Here is a 20,443-nt window from a genome sequence, read left to right on the forward strand (position 1 = left end):
ATGTGTCCATGTGTTCACCTAACCCCACCCAAATAAACGGGCATGTGTCCATATGTTCACCCACCACCACCAAGAAAGGATGGAACTATGTCAAAAGCAATGATGCGAGGTGCACGGGAACCAACACATTAGGCAAGCAAAAATTAAAGACTATTCTATGTACACATACTATTAACATTTTTACTTCAAAATGCGAAGTATTTATGTGACACCACTGACAGAATATCCTGCTGCTGCAAGTAGCATAACCTATTCCATAGCTCCTATACACCAACTACGTAACACTTCAGAACTATACGCTTTCCTGGAACAACAATGAAGCTGGGTCGAAGGTCAGGTTTAAAAATTTACTTATGCAACTCGCTCTAGCGCAAAAAAGAAGTAAGTATATCTGAATTAATAGCCGAGTCCATATGAACTTGATTCGGATAAGCAGAACGCAATGGCATGCTTCTAGGAAGTTAACCAAGCTTCCCGTATGGTACAAGATTCCATTGAGATATTAGGGGATGCTTCTGAGATAGATACGTCGGCTTCACTAGATATATCGCGTAATCAATTGTTTCATGTTGCGAAAACCGGAGTAAGTTTCCGCATTATGACCACAAAATGGGCTCAGGAAGACCGTGACGTAACCGGTAAAGGACCAGGCCTCACAAAAAACGGTTGAAGTTTCCATTGGATGTCACTGATAAAATTTGCTCCTTATCGTGATCTTGTTGGATGTTGGATGTTAGCAGTTGAAAGAACATAAAACTGAAAATAACAGACACTACGGCCGTTTGCTTAGCAGAAACACATTAGAAGCCAAAAAAAAAGGTTATAGCATAAGAGAATGTGAATAAAACGAGATACCTGTATATACTAATCAAGAACGCGCTCGGAAAATCGGGCGACTCGGTTTAACAATCAGATTAACAAACACGTTTAGTAGTATCTAAAAATCTGATTTCGATTCGACTGGCAGAAAGTCCTCCATTAAGTCCATATCTTCCCGTGCTTCACTGATATTAGGAAAAGTCCTCCATTAAGTCCATATCTTCCCGTGCTTCACTGATGTTAGAAAAGAAGGCTAAATTAGAAGCGGCAAAAGTCCACATATAATACATGACCCGAGAAGCAGAAATTCATAAACAAAAGGCAGAGTTAGCCTGTGATCTTGAGATGCATGCACGACACAGAGGAAGCTGCTGCAGCAGCAGAACCGAAGGATCTCGAAATTGATGAAGAATATCAGTGTTCGGTCATTGGCGTTGAATGCTAAACTCTCCTACCCGATAAAGCCATTTGAAAGAAGAAAAAACCTTTCCAAAACAACATTGTGTCACTATAATATGTACCTCTGTCTTGAGTGCCATGCTTACCATAGTACACCACGACTAGATTAAGAACAGACAGCCTATACGACCCTGTTAAATACTGGGCATCTTGGAAAAATGTGTACCTAATGATGGCAATAATGTATGGCTTAACCGAACTACTCTTAACGAAAGATCTCATTCTAACGAGATTCACAAAATTTAACGACAGACCAGAAAATTATGTTACATGGAAATTCAGCTTAAAAACCGATATGAAAAAGAGATCGATCTACTCGTTAAGTAGTTGAGACGAAATTCCAAACAACATGCAGTCAGGACCCGAATATCCAACATTAACAATTAGGAGAGTGGACTCCAACGAAGGTAGAATGAGAGATATGGTTAGCCTGATATACTTGAGGCAGTACTTACACATACGTTATTGAAACTCCCAAGGCTGTCACGAAAACATTATAAAAAAGCTGTATGAGCTGAGTGATATCCTCGGTGACATACAGTTCGCGAAAGAATGATATTAAATATCCATCATTGCATGGATTTTTATTGTCCTTCAGGTGTTGTGCTGATAGTAAGCAAATTCACATATGGACCTTCACAGAAAGCCCTGAAGTACCCTCCCCTTTTTTTTCGTACTTTGATGAGTTAGTCGGCGATTCCTGCCAAGGTAGTTTACGTACAAAAGACATGATAAATACCATTAAAACATACCCGTTGTACAATGGACAAACATCACTTTTTGAACCTTATAAAAATTCCTTTGAAGAAGAGCAGACGGTTTGTTAGTTTAGAGGAGGTATGGTCGAAGTTGTTAATCCATCATGCAACATTGGTACTATTGTTTTCTTGAAGACAATGAGTGATGACAAGCCAGGTTTCACCGAAGAAAATATATGGGATGGTACCTTCCAATAGTTGGTGTTTACCATCCTAAGAAGCCCCCCCCCCAAATTAGAGGAGTGCTTGACTCGTCTGCTAGATTTAAAGGTGTATTGCTGAACTACGCAATTTGTAGGGTACTTTACCTCACCAGCAATTTGCTGGGTGTGCTCATGATAATCCGAAAATAACAGTTGCAGTAACAGCAGACATACAGCAAATATTATATTGCTTTCTTGTCAAGCCAAACTCACAGAAATTTCCTACAATTCTTGCGGTACAAAGAAAATTTTCTATCAGAGCACTATAAGGACCATAGAAATTAATGTATTTGCCGCTAGCCGTGTTTGCTAAATGTGCAAATTTAAATAAAAAAATAATACATTGATCACATATACCAAAATTAAAATCTTCACTGTTCTGCAAAATTATATTATTCATGCAAACATATTTCCATTACTCAACATGAGTAGTTAAGTGGGCCACCATAGGGACAATGGGAATTAGCATTACAGACCCCCCTGGGCCACTACAGGGACAATGGAAATTTAACATGGAGAAAAACGCTGGGCCACTCTAGGGACAATGGGAATTTAACATAGAGTTTGGGCTTGTCTAGGGACAAGGGAAATTAACATGAGGAATAGAGTTTGGGTCTTGTCTAGGGACAAGGGGAATGGAACAGGGGACTATAATGTGGGTCTGTCTAGGGATAATGGGAATTTAACATGGGGAATAGATCGTGGGACTGTCTAGGGACAATGGGAAATTTAACATGGGGAATAGATCGTGGGACTGTCTAGGGACAATGGGAAATTTAACATTACGGAAACCCCTGGGGGATATAGCCTCAAGGGAATTTAACATATGGAAATTGAATATGGTGGATCTGTATAGCGTCAAGGGGAATTGAACATGGTGGGACTATCTAGGGACAATGATGGTAGAGGGTCAAACACAACAGAGACAGAAACATACATACACTAGTACAAGCGTGGGATTTATATATAAAGCATTACGAAGACCTGAAATCTTGCTGGGGTGTTCAAAAAATTGCATAATTGTAATGATACTATAAATAGCTATAATCAAGGAAATGCTCAACGACAAAATGGATGTGACTAAAAGTAACGTTAAAATGACGAAATTGTCCCAGAATTTAAAGGAAAATAAACATATCCCCGAAAATTAAGTTACAATGGTTTAGACTAAAATGGATAAAATTAGTAACTACTTACAATATCAACTTCTGTGACGATCGTGAATAAATACCTATGTATCTATAATCAGCTGAAATTCCTATGAAATCCCACTATCTATTTATAGCTCCAACTTGTGGGTTTTTCCTTTGGAAAATCCCACTATCTTTTTATAGCCTCAGCTTGAGTGACGTTCCTGTTTATGAATTCTAGTATATATGTATAGCTACAAAATGTGGAAATCCCCAAGTCGATATTTATAGTCTCAAAATTTCCAGCGTCAGTGACGTCACTGTACTGAACACTAGGGGATAAATGTCAACAGTGTTGCAAGTGGCTGACCTGAATACACGCTACTGCAGGTAGGTAGGTAGAGTGTATCTGATAGCGATAAAGTGAGTTTTTATAGGGATAAACAGAGACCAATACACACACACACACACACACACATACACGCACACACAGAGGGAAGAGGAAAAAACAAACCCCAAATATACTATCAACACAGAAGGGAGATAATACAAACCCCAAATAAACTATCCACACAAACGTACGCGAACGCATACAAACCACAAATATACTATAAACACAGAAGGGAGATAATACAAACCCCAAATAAACTATCCACACAAACGTACGCGAACGCATACAAACCCCAAATATGCTATCCACACTCGGGAGGAAGAAGAAAAAAACAACCAAATATACGATCTACACAACGTACGCGAACAAACACACACACACACATACACACACACACAGAGGGAAGAGTCAAAAACAAACCCCAAATATACTATTAACACAGAAGGGAGATAATACAAACCCCAAATAAACTATCCACACAAACGTACGCGAACGCATACAAACCCCAAATATACTATTCACACAACGTCGCTAACGCATACAAACCCCAAATATGCTATCCACACTCGGAAGGAAGAAGAAAAAAACAACCAAATATACGATCTACACAACGTACGCGAACAAACACACACACACACACACACACACACACACACACACACACACACACACGCACACACAGAGGGAAGAGGAAAAAACAAATCCCAAATATACTATCAACACAGAAGGGAGATAATACAAACCCCAAATAAACTATCCACGCAAACGTACTCGAACGCATAGAAACCCCAAATATACTATCAACACAGAAGGGAGATAATACAAACCCCAAATAAACTATCCACACAAACGTACGCGAACACATACAAACCCCAAATATACTATCAACACAGAAGGGAGATAATACAAACCCCAAATAAACTATTCACACAAACGTACGCGAACGCATACAAACCCCAAATATACTATCCACACAACGTCGCTAACGCATACAAACCCCAAATATGCTATCCACACTCGGGAGGAAGAAGAAAAAAACAACCAAATATACGATCTACACAACGTACGCGAACACACACACACACACACACACACACACACACACACGCACGCACAGAGGGAAGAGGAAAAAACAAATCCCAAATATACTATCAACACAGAAGGGAGATAATGCAAACCCCAAATAAACTATCCACGCAAACGTACGCGAACGCATACAAACCCCAAATATACTATCAACAAAGAAGGGAGATAATACAAACCCCAAATAAACTATCCACACAAACGTACGCGAACGCATACAAACCCCAAATATGCTAACCACACTCGGGAGGAAGAAGAAAAAAACAACCAAATATACGATCTACACAACGTACGCGAACACACACACACACACACACACACACACACACACACACACACACAGAGGGAAGAGGAAAAAACAAATCCCAAATATACTATCAACAAAGAAGGGAGATAATACAAACCCCAAATAAACTATCCACAAAAACGTACGCGAACGCATACAAACCCCAAATATGCTATCCACACTCGGGAGGAAGAAGAAAAAAACAACCAAATATACGATCTACACAACGTACGCGAACACACACACACACACACACACACACACACACACACACACACACACACATATATACACACAGAGGGAAGAGGAAAAAACAAACCCCAAATATACTATCAACACAGAAGCGAGATAATACAAACCCCAAATAAACTATCCACACAAACGTACGCGAACGCATACAAACCCCAAATATACTATTCACACAACGTCGCTAACGCATACAAACCCCAAATATGCTATCCACACTCGGGAGGAAGAAGAAAAAAACAACCAAATATACGATCTACACAACGTACGCGAACAAACACACACACACACATACACACACACAGAGGGAAGAGGCAAAAACAAACCCCAAATATACTATCAACACAGAAGGGAGATAATGCAAACCCCAAATAAACTATCCACACAAACGTACGCGAACGCATACAAACCCCAAATATACTATCAACACAGAGTGAAGAAGAAAAAGTTTTTTGAAAGCACCTAAGCCCTCACCTGCAATGACCAACTCTGCCAAACACCTACACCCCACTCCCCACTCCCAACACTACAAAACCCATTTAACCCGTTATTTTATGGCATCAGTGTGTGATTTAGGAAACATCAAGACACAAAATGATGGATGAATAGACTGACTATTGTTTACCGACTTGCATGCCTAAAGAGCGTGCGTGAAAGAAAACATCCTTCCATTTCAATTCTAACTAAAACATGATCCAGAGGGATAGAGAGAGGTGAAAGAGCACAATTTCATAAAGTGTGAGTAAAAACAAAACACGCCATCCTTATTATACAATGTCAAGACCAAGAGACACCTACGTTTTCTTTCTGGTCTATTCTCTTTTAGAAGGTAGTATGAAATTTCACATCAGGGCCAACGCATCGGCTCACATTGTCAATTTTTCCATTTCCATGTCTTTACTGGTACAAGTTCTTCATCATCTTCAATTTCTTCTTCTTCTGAATCCCTCTTCTCTGTTTCGTCTTGTTTTTGTTTCTTCTCTTTTCTCGTAGGGCACTCTGAATTCCAGTGTCCTTTCTCCTGACAACGATATTAGGTATCTTGACTTTTTTCTCTCTTTCTTAGACGAAGCAGGTATTCTGGAGACAAATACCCATTTACCTTTGCAGATATAGCAAACTTCATTAGCACTTATACACTTTCGTATGACTCTCATCAAATCAACGATCAAAAGAGTAAGTTTTGTTGCCACTTTCGCATGTGAATTATGCTTTCGTATGACTTTTAGCAAATATTTGACCAGCAGGTCGATCTGTGCTGACTCTTCCATCTTCTTGATCGTTTGAGAGCGGAATGAATACTCTGACGCTAAGACACTCTCCTTATATACAGGGACCTGCTGCGTATGAAACCTAGTCAAATGTAATTTTGCAATAAGATGAAACGATTTCATTGAGGAAGTAAAAAGCAATGATGTACCGTATCGCCTCACACAAAACCTGAAGTGTTAGTTCAAATCCGTGTCAGCGATTTCGAAGACGACATAACTGAGCTTTAATCAATGCTCGCCAATTATGCCACAAAACCACGAGTCCTGATTCACGCCAAAAGAAATTTCGTTCGGTCCATAAAAAATAGTATCATATCTGAGAAACGCAAAAAGGAACTTCCAGAAAACTGAGAAAGACGGCTTACACCTACAACGTAAATGTATGAGTTCAAGTAGTGCGTAAAAATTAGACAAATTAAATTTTTATAGTCAAGACGAAACGATCTCTTTTCAAACAAGAAAGCAGACACCAAGCGACAATGGCGATCCGTGTCACACAACACTTTTCAAAATGTATATTATCAGAGGTTTGTTCTAGCGATCTGCACGGTTAAATTAATTGTTGACACAATTTCCATGGGATCGCCCATGGTACGAATGTTCGTGCATTAGTTTAATTTTTAAAAATATTTTTTTTATATAAATCGCCTATAGGATAGACCCAGTAAAGCATGGCCATTCTCGTCACTGTCTGAATAGCTACTCAAGTCAATTCGAAGCGAACGCGGTAAGAAAATAAGTATAGCCAATGAAATGGCTTACAACGGGTGATGCATTGTTTTGTTCTAGGACTGTGTGGCATAATAATCCCTATGTTCTTGCGTTGTTACCATTACAGTGCAGACAGACTGAAATGTGAACTTACAAGCCCTCTTTGTGTGTGTTGTACCATTTCCTCTTACCACATCAAAATACTGAGCGTCACAGTATTGGTTCGCGTTTTCAAATTTTTTAAAAAATTCCCCCAAAAATTTGGGGAACTTGAAGCTATGGCGATCGCTTCAAGTTCCCCCAAAAAATTTCAGGGCTACCCCATACTCTCGAAAAGAAATCACATTCCATTGCCTATGATATGTTAGTCAGTTAGAAGAAAAAATACAGAAGTGAGTCTATCAGCACATGATTTCTTTATCTTGGTTAGAAAGTGTGACTCTAAGTTGTTCGTTTCCGTCGCTTATCAAAATTTTAAAAATAGTAATGTTCTGTAAAAAGTGAGTGAGTGTTTCTTTTAGGTCTGTGCGTTTTTTTTTCTTTTTTTTTTGTTGGTGATAATATGGATAATGTAAGTTCGGGTACAACGAAATTTAAAGAATTAGGCCCAGAACTCGTGCGGAGGGAAGAAATATACGCAACAGCAGCGGGAGCAAGAAATGCAGACTTAGCCAGTTAGCACTGAGGCATTCTGCGTTTGACAATGCCTTTGATGTCGTACACGTCGTCTTTTTTGGTGACACGACTTGATTTGAAATAAGTACGGGCTAGCGTTTTGGTGAGTACTTAACATCCATGGCTGTCTTGCTGAGCACCTTTTTCCTCCTTTACCACGCTCGGACAGAAAAATGAGTGTGTGGTGAGACAATTCCCACTCATGTTTAAAGCCTTTCAGTCAGGTTGTTAAGGACTAGTTAGTCCTACACCTGATTGGCTAAATTTAAAAGTAGTCTGTGAGTACATAAAAGTCTGGGGGGATGAGGCTTTCTTTCCTTCCCCAGGAGTAATTAAAAATCACGCGGTGCCTTATTAAACCAGTGATATATGCTCCATTAGAGCGAAAATCACTTTAATTCAAGTAAGCAAGCAAGCAAGTTCGGGTACCGTCTCTAGCACTCTTGATGACACCAACTGTCTGGGTTATTTTCTTTCTTGCAAGCCCCTATGTTCCACTTCTGTTTGTGATAATAACTTGTGATACTTCACATTTTCTAAAGTGGAAATCTTTACTAGCCGTACAAAATACAAAACTTATATGACTTTGGCTTTTGACACTTGCACAGACTCTTCACTTTATAAGTGTCACGAGAAAATTGTATATCCCATTTTTACCATTTTCAAAAACACGCACACACTTGCAGCTTGACCAGAAATATGTACATCTTGTTTTGTGGATAAGTCACAGACAAGTCCAAGCATATATAGGTGGTTATGAACGTTAGGAATATCCCCTCATTTTTTCAGAAATATCAAAGCTTGTATGTGCATTTTCCCTTTTCCACTCTATATTAGTGCTTAGATTTGTTCAAAAAAAAACAAAGAAAAAAGAAACGAAACAATTTTGAAGAAAAAGAAACAACTGAATTTTGAATTCAGGTTTCTCTCTGTTTATAATTTTTTTCAAGTTGATGGTGCATGACAGAGTACATTCGCCTACCTTTCCAAAGTGAGAGGCATTTCTTCACATGTCATTGCTTTTGTTAAATTCGGTTTCATTGGTTAGTTATCGTTAATCTTTAATTTTTTTCATGCATTTCTTTTTGATAGAAGATTTAAGGCTTTCTATTGTTGTAACGGTATTTATGTTGTTTAGTCTGTTGATGAAATTATCTATAGCAAAGTGCTTAAGATTTTTCAGTTTCTTTTATTATTTCAAGCCCTACAAAAGGAGACCAAGTTTGTCTTCAAAGACGATTGAAACTCTAAATTACACGGGCGTGAAGGAAAACATCGTTGTGTTTGATCTAATCATGCTTGCCGTATCTCTTTGTGTTTTAGAGGTCATATTTCTTCTTAAGTAAATACACGCATCAATAGACAGACAGATTGGGTCATCATCCTTGAGTTTCACTGTACGTTCGGTTCTTTACTTCATACAAGCCCCAAATTTATTAGTTTGAAAACGAAAAGATAACATGCCCCTCAATACTGTAACACGTCTGTTCTGACTCTACCGATGTGAGTGTGAGTGTTTATGTCGAAATGTTTAAGTGAGATATAAAAAAATGGTCAGTTTGAAAACGCGAACCAATACTGTGACGCTCAGTATTTTGATGTGGTAAGAGGAAATGGTACAACACACACAAAGAGGGCTTGTAAGTTCACATTTCAGTCTGTCTGCACTGTAATGGTAACAACGCAAGAACATAGGGATTATTATGCCACACAGTCCTAGAACAAAACAATGCATCACCCGTTGTAAGCCATTTCATTGGCTATACTTATTTTCTTACCGCGTTCGCTTCGAATTGACTTGAGTAGCTATTCAGACAGTGACGAGAATGGCCATGCTTTACTGGGTCTATCCTATAGGCGATTTATATAAAAAAAATATTTTTAAAAATTAAACTAATGCACGAACATTCGTACCATGGGCGATCCCATGGAAATTGTGTCCGTCTTATTGCAAAATACATCAACATTTAATTTAACCGTGCAGATCGCTAGAACAAACCTCTGATAATATACATTTTGAAAAGTGTTGTGTGACACGGATCGCCATTGTCGCTTGGTGTCTGCTTTCTTGTTTGAAAAGAGATCGTTTCGTCTTGACTATAAAAATTTAATTTGTCTAAGTTTTACGCACTACTTGAACTCATACATTTACGTTGTAGGTGTAAGCCGTCTTTCTCAGTTTTCTGGAAGTTCCTTTTTGCGTTTCTCAGATATGATACTATTTTTTATGGACCGAACGAAATTTCTTTTGGCGTGAATCAGGACTCGTGGTTTTGTGGCATAATTGGCGAGCATTGATTAAAGCTCAGTTATGTCGTCTTCGAAATCGCTGACACGGATTTGAACTAACACTTCAGGTTTTGTGTGAGGCGATACGGTACATCATTGCTTTTTACTTCCTCAATGAAATCGTTTCATCTTATTGCAAAATTACATTTGACTAGGTTTCATACGCAGCAGTTCCCTGTATATAAGGAGAGTGTCTTAGCGTCAGAGTATTCATTCCGCTCTCAAACGATCAAGAAGATGGAAGAGTCAGCACAGATCGACCTGCTGGTCAAATATTTGCTAAAAGTCATACGAAAGCATAATTCACATGCGAAAGTGGCAACAAAACTTACTCTTTTGATCGTTGATTTGATGAGAGTCATACGAAAGTGTGTAAGTGCTAATGAAGTTTGCTATATCTGCAAAGGTAAATGGGTATTTGTCTCCAGAATACCTGCTTCGTCTAAGAAAGAGAGACAAAAGTCAAGATACCTAATATCGTTGTCAGGAGAAAGGACACTGGAATTCAGAGTGCCCTACGAGAAAAGAGAAGAAACAAAAACAAGACGAAACAGAGAAGAGGGATTCAGAAGAAGAAGAAATTGAAGATGATGAAGAACTTGTGCCAGTAAAGACATGGAAATGGAAAAATTGACAATGTGAGCCGATGCGTTGGCCCTGATGTGAAATTTCATACTACCTTCTAAAAGAGAATAGACCAGAAAGAAAACGTAGGTGTCTCTTGGTCTTGACATTGTATAATAAGGATGGCGTGTTTTGTTTTTACTCACACTTTATGAAATTGTGCTCTTTCACCTCTCTCTATCCCTCTGGATCATGTTTTAGTTAGAATTGAAATGGAAGGATGTTTTCCTTCACGCACGCTCTTTAGGCATGCAAGTCGGTAAACAATAGTCAGTCTATTCATCCATCATTTTGTGTCTTGATGTTTCCTAAATCACACACTGATGCCATAAAATAACGGGTTAAATGGGTTTTGTAGTGTTGGGAGTGGGGAGTGGGGTGTAGGTGTTTGGCAGAGTTGGTCATTGCAGGTGAGGGCTTAGGTGCTTTCAAAAAACTTTTTCTTCTTCACTCTGTGTTGATAGTATATTTGGGGTTTGTATGCGTTCGCGTACGTTTGTGTGGATAGTTTATTTGGGGTTTGCATTATCTCCCTTCTGTGTTGATAGTATATTTGGGGTTTGTTTTTGCCTCTTCCCTCTGTGTGTGTGTATGTGTGTGTGTGTGTTTGTTCGCGTACGTTGTGTAGATCGTATATTTGGTTGTATTTTTCTTCTTCCTCCCGAGTGTGGATAGCATATTTGGGGTTTGTATGCGTTAGCGACGTTGTGTGAATAGTATATTTGGGGTTTGTATGCGTTCGCGTACGTTTGTGTGGATAGTTTATTTGGGGTTTGTATTATCTCGCTTCTGTGTTGATAGTATATTTGGGGTTTGTTTTTTCCTCTTCCCTCTGTGTGTATATATGTGTGTGTGTGTGTGTGTGTTCGCGTACGTTGTGTAGATCGTATATTTGGTTGTTTTTTTCTTCTTCCTCCCGAGTGTGGATAGCATATTTGGGGTTTGTATGCGTTAGCGACGTTGTGTGAATAGTATATTTGGGGTTTGTATGCGTTCGCGTACGTTTGTGTGAATAGTTTATTTGGGGTTTGTATTATCTCCCTTCTGTGTTGATAGTATATTTGGGGTTTGTATGCGTTCGCGTACGTTTGCGTGCATAGTTTATTTGGGGTTTGTATTATCTCCCTTCTGTGTTGATAGTATATTTGGGGTTTGTATGCGTTCGCGTACGTTTGCGTGCATAGTTTATTTGGGGTTTGTATTATCTCCCTTCTGTGTTGATAGTATATTTGGGATTTGTTTTTTCCTCTTCCCTCTGTGTGTGCGTGTGTGTGTGTGTGTGTGTGTGTGTGTGTGTGTGTTCGCGTACGTTGTGTAGATTGTATATTTGGTTGTTTGTTTCTTCTTCCTTCCGAGTGTGGATAACATATTTGGGGTTTGTATGCGTTAGCGACGTTGTGTGAATAGTATATTTGGGGTTTGTATGCGTTCGCGTACGTTTGTGTGGATAGTTTATTTGGGGTTTGTATTATCTCCCTTCTGTGTTGATAGTATATTTGGGGTTTTTTTTGACTCTTCCCTCTGTGTGTGTGTGTGTATGTGTGTGTGTGTGTTTGTTCGCGTACGTTGTGTCGATCGTATATTTGGTTGTTTTTTTCTTCTTCCTTCCGAGTGTGGATAGCATATTTGGGGTTTGTATGCGTTAGCGACGTTGTGTGAATAGTATATTTGGGGTTTGTATGCGTTCGCGTACGTTTGTGTGGATAGTTTATTTGGGGTTTGTATTATCTCCCTTCTGTGTTGATAGTATATTTGGGGTTTGTTTTTGACTCTTCCCTCTGTGTGTGTGTGTGTATGTGTGTGTGTGTGTTTGTTCGCGTACGTTGTGTAGATCGTATATTTGGTTGTTTTTTTCTTCTTCCTCCCGAGTGTGGATAGCATATTGGGGGTTTGTATGCGTTCGCGTACGTTTGTGTGGATAGTTTATTTGGGGTTTGTATTATCTCCCTTCTGTGTTTATAGTATATTTGTGGTTTGTATGCGTTCGCGTATGTTTGTGTGGATAGTTTATTTGGGGTTTGTATTATCTCCCTTCTGTGTTGATAGTATATTTGGGGTTTGTTTTTTCCTCTTCCCTCTGTGTGTGCGTGTGTGTGTGTGTGTGTGTGTGTGTATTGGTCTCTGTTTATCCCTATAAAAACTCACTTTATCGCTATCAGATACACTCTACCTACCTACCTGCAGTAGCGTGTATTCAGGTCAGCCACTTGCAACACTGTTGACATTTATCCCCTAGTGTTCAGTACAGTGACGTCACTGACGCTGAAAATTTTGAGACTATAAATATCGACTTGGGGATTTCCACATTTTGTAGCTATACATATATACTAGAATTCATAAACAGGAACGTCACTCAAGCTGAGGCTATAAAAAGATAGTGGGATTTTCCAAAGGAAAAACCCACAAGTTGGAGCTATAAATAGATAGTGGGATTTCATAGGAATTTCAGCTGATTATAGATACATAGGTATTTATTCACGATCGTCACAGAAGTTGATATTGTAAGTAGTTACTAATTTTATCCATTTTAGTCTAAACCATTGTAACTTAATTTTCGGGGATATGTTTATTTTCCTTTAAATTCTGGGACAATTTCGTCATTTTAACGTTACTTTTAGTCACATCCATTTTGTCGTTGAGCATTTCCTTGATTATAGCTATTTATAGCATCATTACAATTATGCAAATTTTTGAACACCCCAGCAAGATTTCAGGTCTTCGTAATGCTTTATATATAAATCCCACGCTTGTACTAGTGTATGTATGTTTCTGTCTCTGTTGTGTTTGACCCTCTACCATCATTGTCCCTAGATAGTCCCACCATGTTCAATTCCCCTTGACGCTATACAGATCCACCATGTTCAATTTCCATATGTTAAATTCCCTTGAGGCTATATCCCCCAGGGGTTTCCGTAATGTTAAATTTCCCATTGTCCCTAGACAGTCCCACGATCTATTCCCCATGTTAAATTTCCCATTGTCCCTAGACAGTCCCACGATCTATTCCCCATGTTAAATTCCCATTGTCCCTAGACAGACCCACACTATAGTCCCCTGTTCCATTCCCCTTGTCCCTAGACAAGCCCAAACTCTATGTTAAGTTCCCATTGTCCCTAGAGTGGCCCAGCGTTTTTCTCCATGTTAAATTTCCATTGTCCCTATAGTGGCCCAGGGGGGTCTGTAATGCTAATTCCCATTGTCGCTATGGTGGCCCACTTAACTAGTAACATGTCTGTATATGACGTAGCTAGAGCCAGTTGTATGTGGTTTGTGTTCTGCATAACGTTTGTCATTTGTTCTCGACTTTGTCATAACATTATTCTAATTTCCGTTTCCGTCTCACCGTTATTGCACGCTGTTTGCCTTTCAAATATGTGTAGATGAATGTTTGCACAAAAATCATGTGATATATTTACTTGCTCCGCGTCACTTATCATTTCACTTACGCATACAGTTGGATATTGGATGATTTCTTCCTTTATTTGAAAATATAATGTGTTGTTCAAAAAGTTCATATATTTTACAGGAGGGGTTGATAAACGCGCCACGCACATGTTTCTCAACCCTGAATGTATAAACTTTGAATTATTTTCTAATAAAGCACTATACTTTGTTTAAACTAGATACCAGACTTACCATTACGCATATGTTCCTGGTTGTTTATCCTTCTCACGAGATATACTTCGGTGTTGTGCGATACCATATGAAGCTGTTGCTTGAGTGGGATCACCCCATAACACAACATACCGAGTCATCTAAGTGCCTCGTATTAAAGTCCTCGCTCGAATTACTAACTATTTCCTGTCTGACACAACTGGATGTCAAGACAAACAAATTTCAAATATATGGTAGTGTTGGGTTATTCACAACATCCTCTCATTTTCATAATGTAATCTATTTGTAGTCTCTAAAGCGGCTATAGGAATCTATGTTTACATTGAAGATGAAAAAGTTTAGACGTTTCATTTAGTTGACAGAGTAGTTATGCTGGGAATTGGATTTCAACATTACAGTTGGATGTCACTGTGGGGGGTGTGATGAAGGAATTTAACACTAGGATGTCACTACGAGAGAAAGGGGGAATTTAACATTAAATGCCATATGGGGTATAACTCGAATTTAACCTTGACATTCGAAATGTCGCTATGTGGAGGGACAGAGTTATGAAACAGGGTGGATTTTAGGGAGAAATAAGAATTTAACAATATGATGATACAATGGGTATAGTGGACAGACAAATTAAAGTTAACAATCGTCCGTGGAAGACAGAAAATATACTATAAACTACAAACAATATACAAATAGCAGTGTTTACGACACATGAACAGAAAATGGAGTATATAGTACTAACTAAAGATAAAGTTCAAAAATGTAAACCTGAACTGCACAAACGTTTTGGAAGATGGATCAGTCTAAATAAATGCAATTATTAAGTATGTCACGTTTATCACAAGCCATGGTTTGATGTCTAAACATTACCGCAGGCTGGAGTTAATCTCTTACGCAAGGTTACCATTACCAGATAGAAGATCCGGCATCTTGGATCGGCACAAGCGTTAGATCGAGCGACTTCCCACCTATGTGTTACAGCTTAGTCCTAAGATCAGAGGAACCGACCAGAGAAAGTGGCGTGTTCTAAATCCGTCTCCACGTGGACAAAAAGCGAGAAGGGCATTATCCACTAAGTTTGATTGGATCGGGTCAAAGCTACAACAATCGGATTTGTGATAACAATTTCGATCCGAATTATAACTTCTAGCTAGCAAGCGAAACTTAAGTCTCGCCTAGGAAGATTGCTGAACAATATAGGGTTACTCCGAGGAAGCCACTCTTAATTTGGTGGTAAAACTTTGGAGATTCTAAGGAAAGGCAAAACTTCGTAAAGGTCAGTAAATTATTTACTCGATTATTGCACAATATTACGGCATTGTAAGTGTAATTATGTATAGCATGTACACTTAATTACTACGATCGTTTAGTACGTAGAATTACCTTTGTAGTGTTTAATTTGCATGAGTATTTGAGTATTATTTAGAGAATTATGTAGATTCTTAGCTTGTGGTCATAATTAATTTTGTCATTCGCTAATAAATTACTTCGTAGTAAACTAGTGCATTTATTCGTGTGATATGTTAGAATTTACACATGCTTATATTGTGAATTTGGAAAATGATTGAAGTGTGTAAGATAGTTAATATGGATATATGAATATATCAGAGCATGAACATTTGAATATGTGTGCACTTTGTATGAGTTGTAATGTAAAGAAATATATCTGATTGCTGTGATATTGTTTAGTATAATGGGACTGTGAATATGTACTGATGTTGCGCAATTTATTGATGTATGTTTGATAAGTAATTGATATCGGGCTTTTATTACGACGTTGTTTTACCACACAAGAACGTATGAGTATTTCGATGAATGCGTGACCGAAGAAATTGAATAGCTGTTATCTGATGATGGGCTGGGTGTAGTGTGAGATGAGAGGGTTAAGGAAAATAGTGTACGGTCCTTTTGTTTTCGTAGGGAGCTTTTTGGGGGACAGAACTTTCGGGTCAGTTAAGTCCGGAGTCTCTAAGATCGGGACAGAAGTGAGATTAGTAGAGCAGTCGGAGTTGACAAAGTCTAGTCGGTCGAGCGAAGGTGGATAGTAGGTGGAGGAGGAGGAAACGTATTCTTCAGGAAACAGTGAAGGAGAAGTAAACGGAGTATAGAGGAGTCGAGGAGGAGAAGGAATTTGGAGAAAGTCGGGATGAAGAGGAGAAGGAATAGGAGGAATAGGAGAGAAGAATACACAGATGAGTAGAATACAAGGACATGTGGAAAGCTATTTCACACTACTAATCAAATGATGCAATAGGCTATCACAGGTTCGAGCGGAAGGAGAGTACCTGGGAAATTTAAACACTTGACTATTGAATTGTCATTAAATTGTTCTTTGTTTAATTAAACCTTTTTGTATTTTCAATCATTTATCCATCGGCATTGCTGACTGGGGCTCTAAGCTTTACATCTATCTTCCACTCATTTAACTTCTAACCAAAATCGAGCCTGAGTGGGACTTCAATAATAATTCAAATAAAATATTAGGAGCACACCACCCCAATCATATCACATCTACCACAGTGACGGCATAACAACTGGTCACATCAAAAAATATAACAAGATAAAATATAAAACGTGTATTTATTAAAATTCTGTAAAAGGTTTCTACAAAAACGGACGTACGTTCTACAAAAAATCCTTAAAAGGTTATAAAATGTGTTGTATAAAGCATATTTCCTTAACACGTTTTGTGGGTACATTATCATACAGTTTCTTCAGGCAGTTAACACCACTTCTGTCCCACATGGGGGAAATCGACAATAAAGTGTTTTACTGTCCGAAGATACTTGATATTATCCATTCATGTTGAGGTTCAACCTCCACGAGTCAAGTAGGTGTGTCCGAGCCGCGATACTACAACCTTAACTCTACGAAATGTTCTGTACTAGGGATGCCACTCTCCAAACGTTTTTTTTTTTCTTAAGTTTCTTAGCAATCCACATATATTGCCAACAGTGACAAACATGCTGATTTATAAATATTTGAAGTCACTATATGAAATCTTCCATTCGGAAATAGGTGACTATATGGTAGCTTTGCCTGCCTTAAATCCCTTTTTATTATCCTTAACTAGGCAGACAAAACAGACTACGTTCCAAGACTGTATGATGTCATCCTTTTTTCTGTAATATCTGAGCTATTAGCGGAATGTTGGACGTAATATTTGTCAAAGCTTTTAGTATAGTAAGGATATGATGTATTAGAAGTTTCATTGTACTTTAAAGTTTTCAGTATGTCTATAATTTCTGCACATACAATTGAGGCTTTATCCTGTAAATCCTGTGAATTGCAGGAGATACCATGGATCGTTGCAACAACAGCTTTGACTGTCTCCATCTTGCAAACCGTCTCTGTACACAGACACATGGCTGCAATAGGATGATCTGAGTTCACTGAGTTTACTCTGAAAAGGAGAGGATTCGCTAAAATCTTTTTGAATTGGCATAGGTTACATATTATTGGCATACATATTATTGGCGTAGGTTACCTATTATTGGCATATGTTACATATTATTGGCATCGGTTACATATTATTGGCATATGTTACATATTATTGACATAGGTTACATATTATTGGCATCGGTTACATATTATTGGCATCGGTTACATATTATTGTCATAGGTTACATATTACTGACATAGGTTACATATTATTGGCATAGGTTACATATTATTGGCATCGGTTACATATTATTGGCATAGGTTACATATTATTGGCATCGGTTACATATTATTGGCATAGGTTACATATGATTGGCATAGGTTACATATTATTTTGGGATGTTTTGAAATCCTCGTTAATAATTAATAATATGGGATGAAAGAATGTTGCAATATTTACAACACGTATTGTTCCTGCTTCTTGGTGCGGGCGTATATACTTGACGAAAGGTGGGATTAAACTCGGTTTTAGCGTGTGCAAGGTTTAGTGTTTGGGCCTCAAGACAATATTATATACACGAGGTTGGATGGATTGGGAGATAGTTTGGCAATATACTGAAGTGATAGTTTTATTTGTCTGAACTGAAATTATGCTTCATTTGCCTCCACTACCCACGAGACAGAATAGTAAACCAGATAGACATTCACATACACCAGTCAATACACAGACACAGGACAACTTGATTAAAGGTAATCGCGTAAGAAACCTCTGCCACACTAAACGTTTGAAATAGACTTTATTAGGCTAACGTTTAATTGTTGTATGAGATCACTCAAAATGGCTTCTAAGCAGAGTAATGCTTTAGAGGTCTTGCAAAAACGCTGGCTTCCGACTCTAGCAATTGAAATGTAGTGAATTCGAAGACAAAGTAGACAAATTTTGGGACAGGAGTGAACGAACATTAGGCACTCTGCAAGTGGAAAGGATCGATTCTGTCAAACATTCTCTCAAGGATAAACTTACAAACCTAGATTCAGAAAATAACAATATTAAAACAGACACTATGGCTTTTTTGCTTAGTACAAGCACGTTAGAAGCTTTAAAAAAAGATTATAGAACAAGGTAATGTGAATAAAGCGAAAGATGTACTAATCCAGAACGCACTCGGACACTCCGACAACTCGGCTAAATAATCAGATTTAGAAACGCGTTCACTAGCATCTAAAAAGTCGGATTCTAATTCAGCTGGCCGATAGTCCTCCATTACATGACCCGAGAAACAGAAATTCAGAAATAGAGGTAAGATGCTTGCACAACAAAGAGGTAGCTGTTGCTGCAACAGAACCCCAGGGTCTCGAAACTGATGAAGAAGATCACAATGTTCGGTTATTAGCATTGAATGCGGAACTCTCATACCCGACAGATCCAGTTGAAAGAACACGGACGTTTCCAAAACATCTTTGGTTTACCATAATATGTACCGCAGTCTTGAGTCCCACGCGTACGATAGTGCACCACGACTAGATTACGCACCGACAGCCAATAAGACCCTGTTATGGCTTAACCAAATTCCTCTTAAAGAAAGATCTCCTTCTAAAGAGACTCACAAAATTTAACGACAGACCAGAAAAATATGTTACATGGGAATTCCGTTTCAAGAACGTTATAAAAAACAGATCGATCTACTCGTTAAGTGGTTAAGACGAAATTCCAAACAGCTTGCAGTCAGGACCCGGACATCCAACATTAACAATGAGGAGAGTGGACTCCAGTGAAGGCTGAATGACAGATATGGTTAGCCTCGTGTACTTGAGGCAGTACTTACACATACGTTATTGAAACTCCCAAGGCTGTCACGTAAAGATTAAAAAACAGCTGTATGAGCTGAATGATATCCTCGGTGACATAGAGTTCGCGAAAGAATGATATTAAATATCCATCACTGCTTGGTTTTTTATTCTTCTTCAAATGCTTTGCCGATAGTAAGTCAACTCCCATTTGGACTTCATTTTCGTATTTTGCTGAGTTAGTTGGAGATTCTTGCCAAGGTAGAATAAATAGAAGCGACATGGTTAATACCATTAAGACATACCTGTTAAACAATGAACGAACATCGCTTTTTGAACCTTATCAAAATTTCATAGAAGTAGAGCAGACGGTTTCTTAATTTAGAGGAGGCATGATCGAAGCTGTTGATCCATCATGCTACATTGGTGATATTGTATTCTTGAAGACCATGAGTGATAGCAAGCCATGTTTCTCAGTAGAATATAGAAATTTATGGGACATCATAGATCGTGAGTTCTCCAGGTATGTTACTTTCCTTCCGAAAGTTGGTTTTAAACCATCCTAAGAAGCCCACCCAAATTAGAGGAGTGTTTAATTCGTCTGCAAGATTTAAAGGTGTATCGCTGAACAACGTGCTTCTTAGGAATCCTGACCTCACCAACAATTTTCTGGGTGTGCTCATACTATTCCGAAAAAAAAAACAGTTGTAATAGGAGCAG

At 38.5% G+C, this 20,443-nt stretch overlaps 1 protein-coding gene across 2 annotated transcripts in view; it reads right to left on the reverse strand.

Annotated features, from left to right (window-relative positions):
* LOC149793381 (neural cell adhesion molecule 2-like) overlaps positions 1 to 14,720 on the reverse strand; it is a 31,069-nt gene extending 16,349 nt beyond the window's left edge. For both annotated transcript variants that reach the window (XM_089967360.1, XM_089967359.1), the window contains exon 1: positions 14,582 to 14,720. In XM_089967360.1, coding sequence (XP_089823486.1) covers positions 14,582 to 14,584 — 3 coding nt within the window. In that variant the 5' untranslated portion in view covers positions 14,585 to 14,720. The remainder of the gene's footprint in view (positions 1 to 14,581) is intronic.
* Between the last annotated feature and the right edge of the window lie 5,723 nt (positions 14,721 to 20,443).

The sequence above is a fragment of the Sinohyriopsis cumingii genome, chromosome 8 (assembly GCF_028554795.1).
Source record: "Sinohyriopsis cumingii isolate HCF-2022 chromosome 8, ASM2855479v2, whole genome shotgun sequence".
Lineage (NCBI taxonomy): Eukaryota > Metazoa > Mollusca > Bivalvia > Unionida > Unionidae > Sinohyriopsis > Sinohyriopsis cumingii.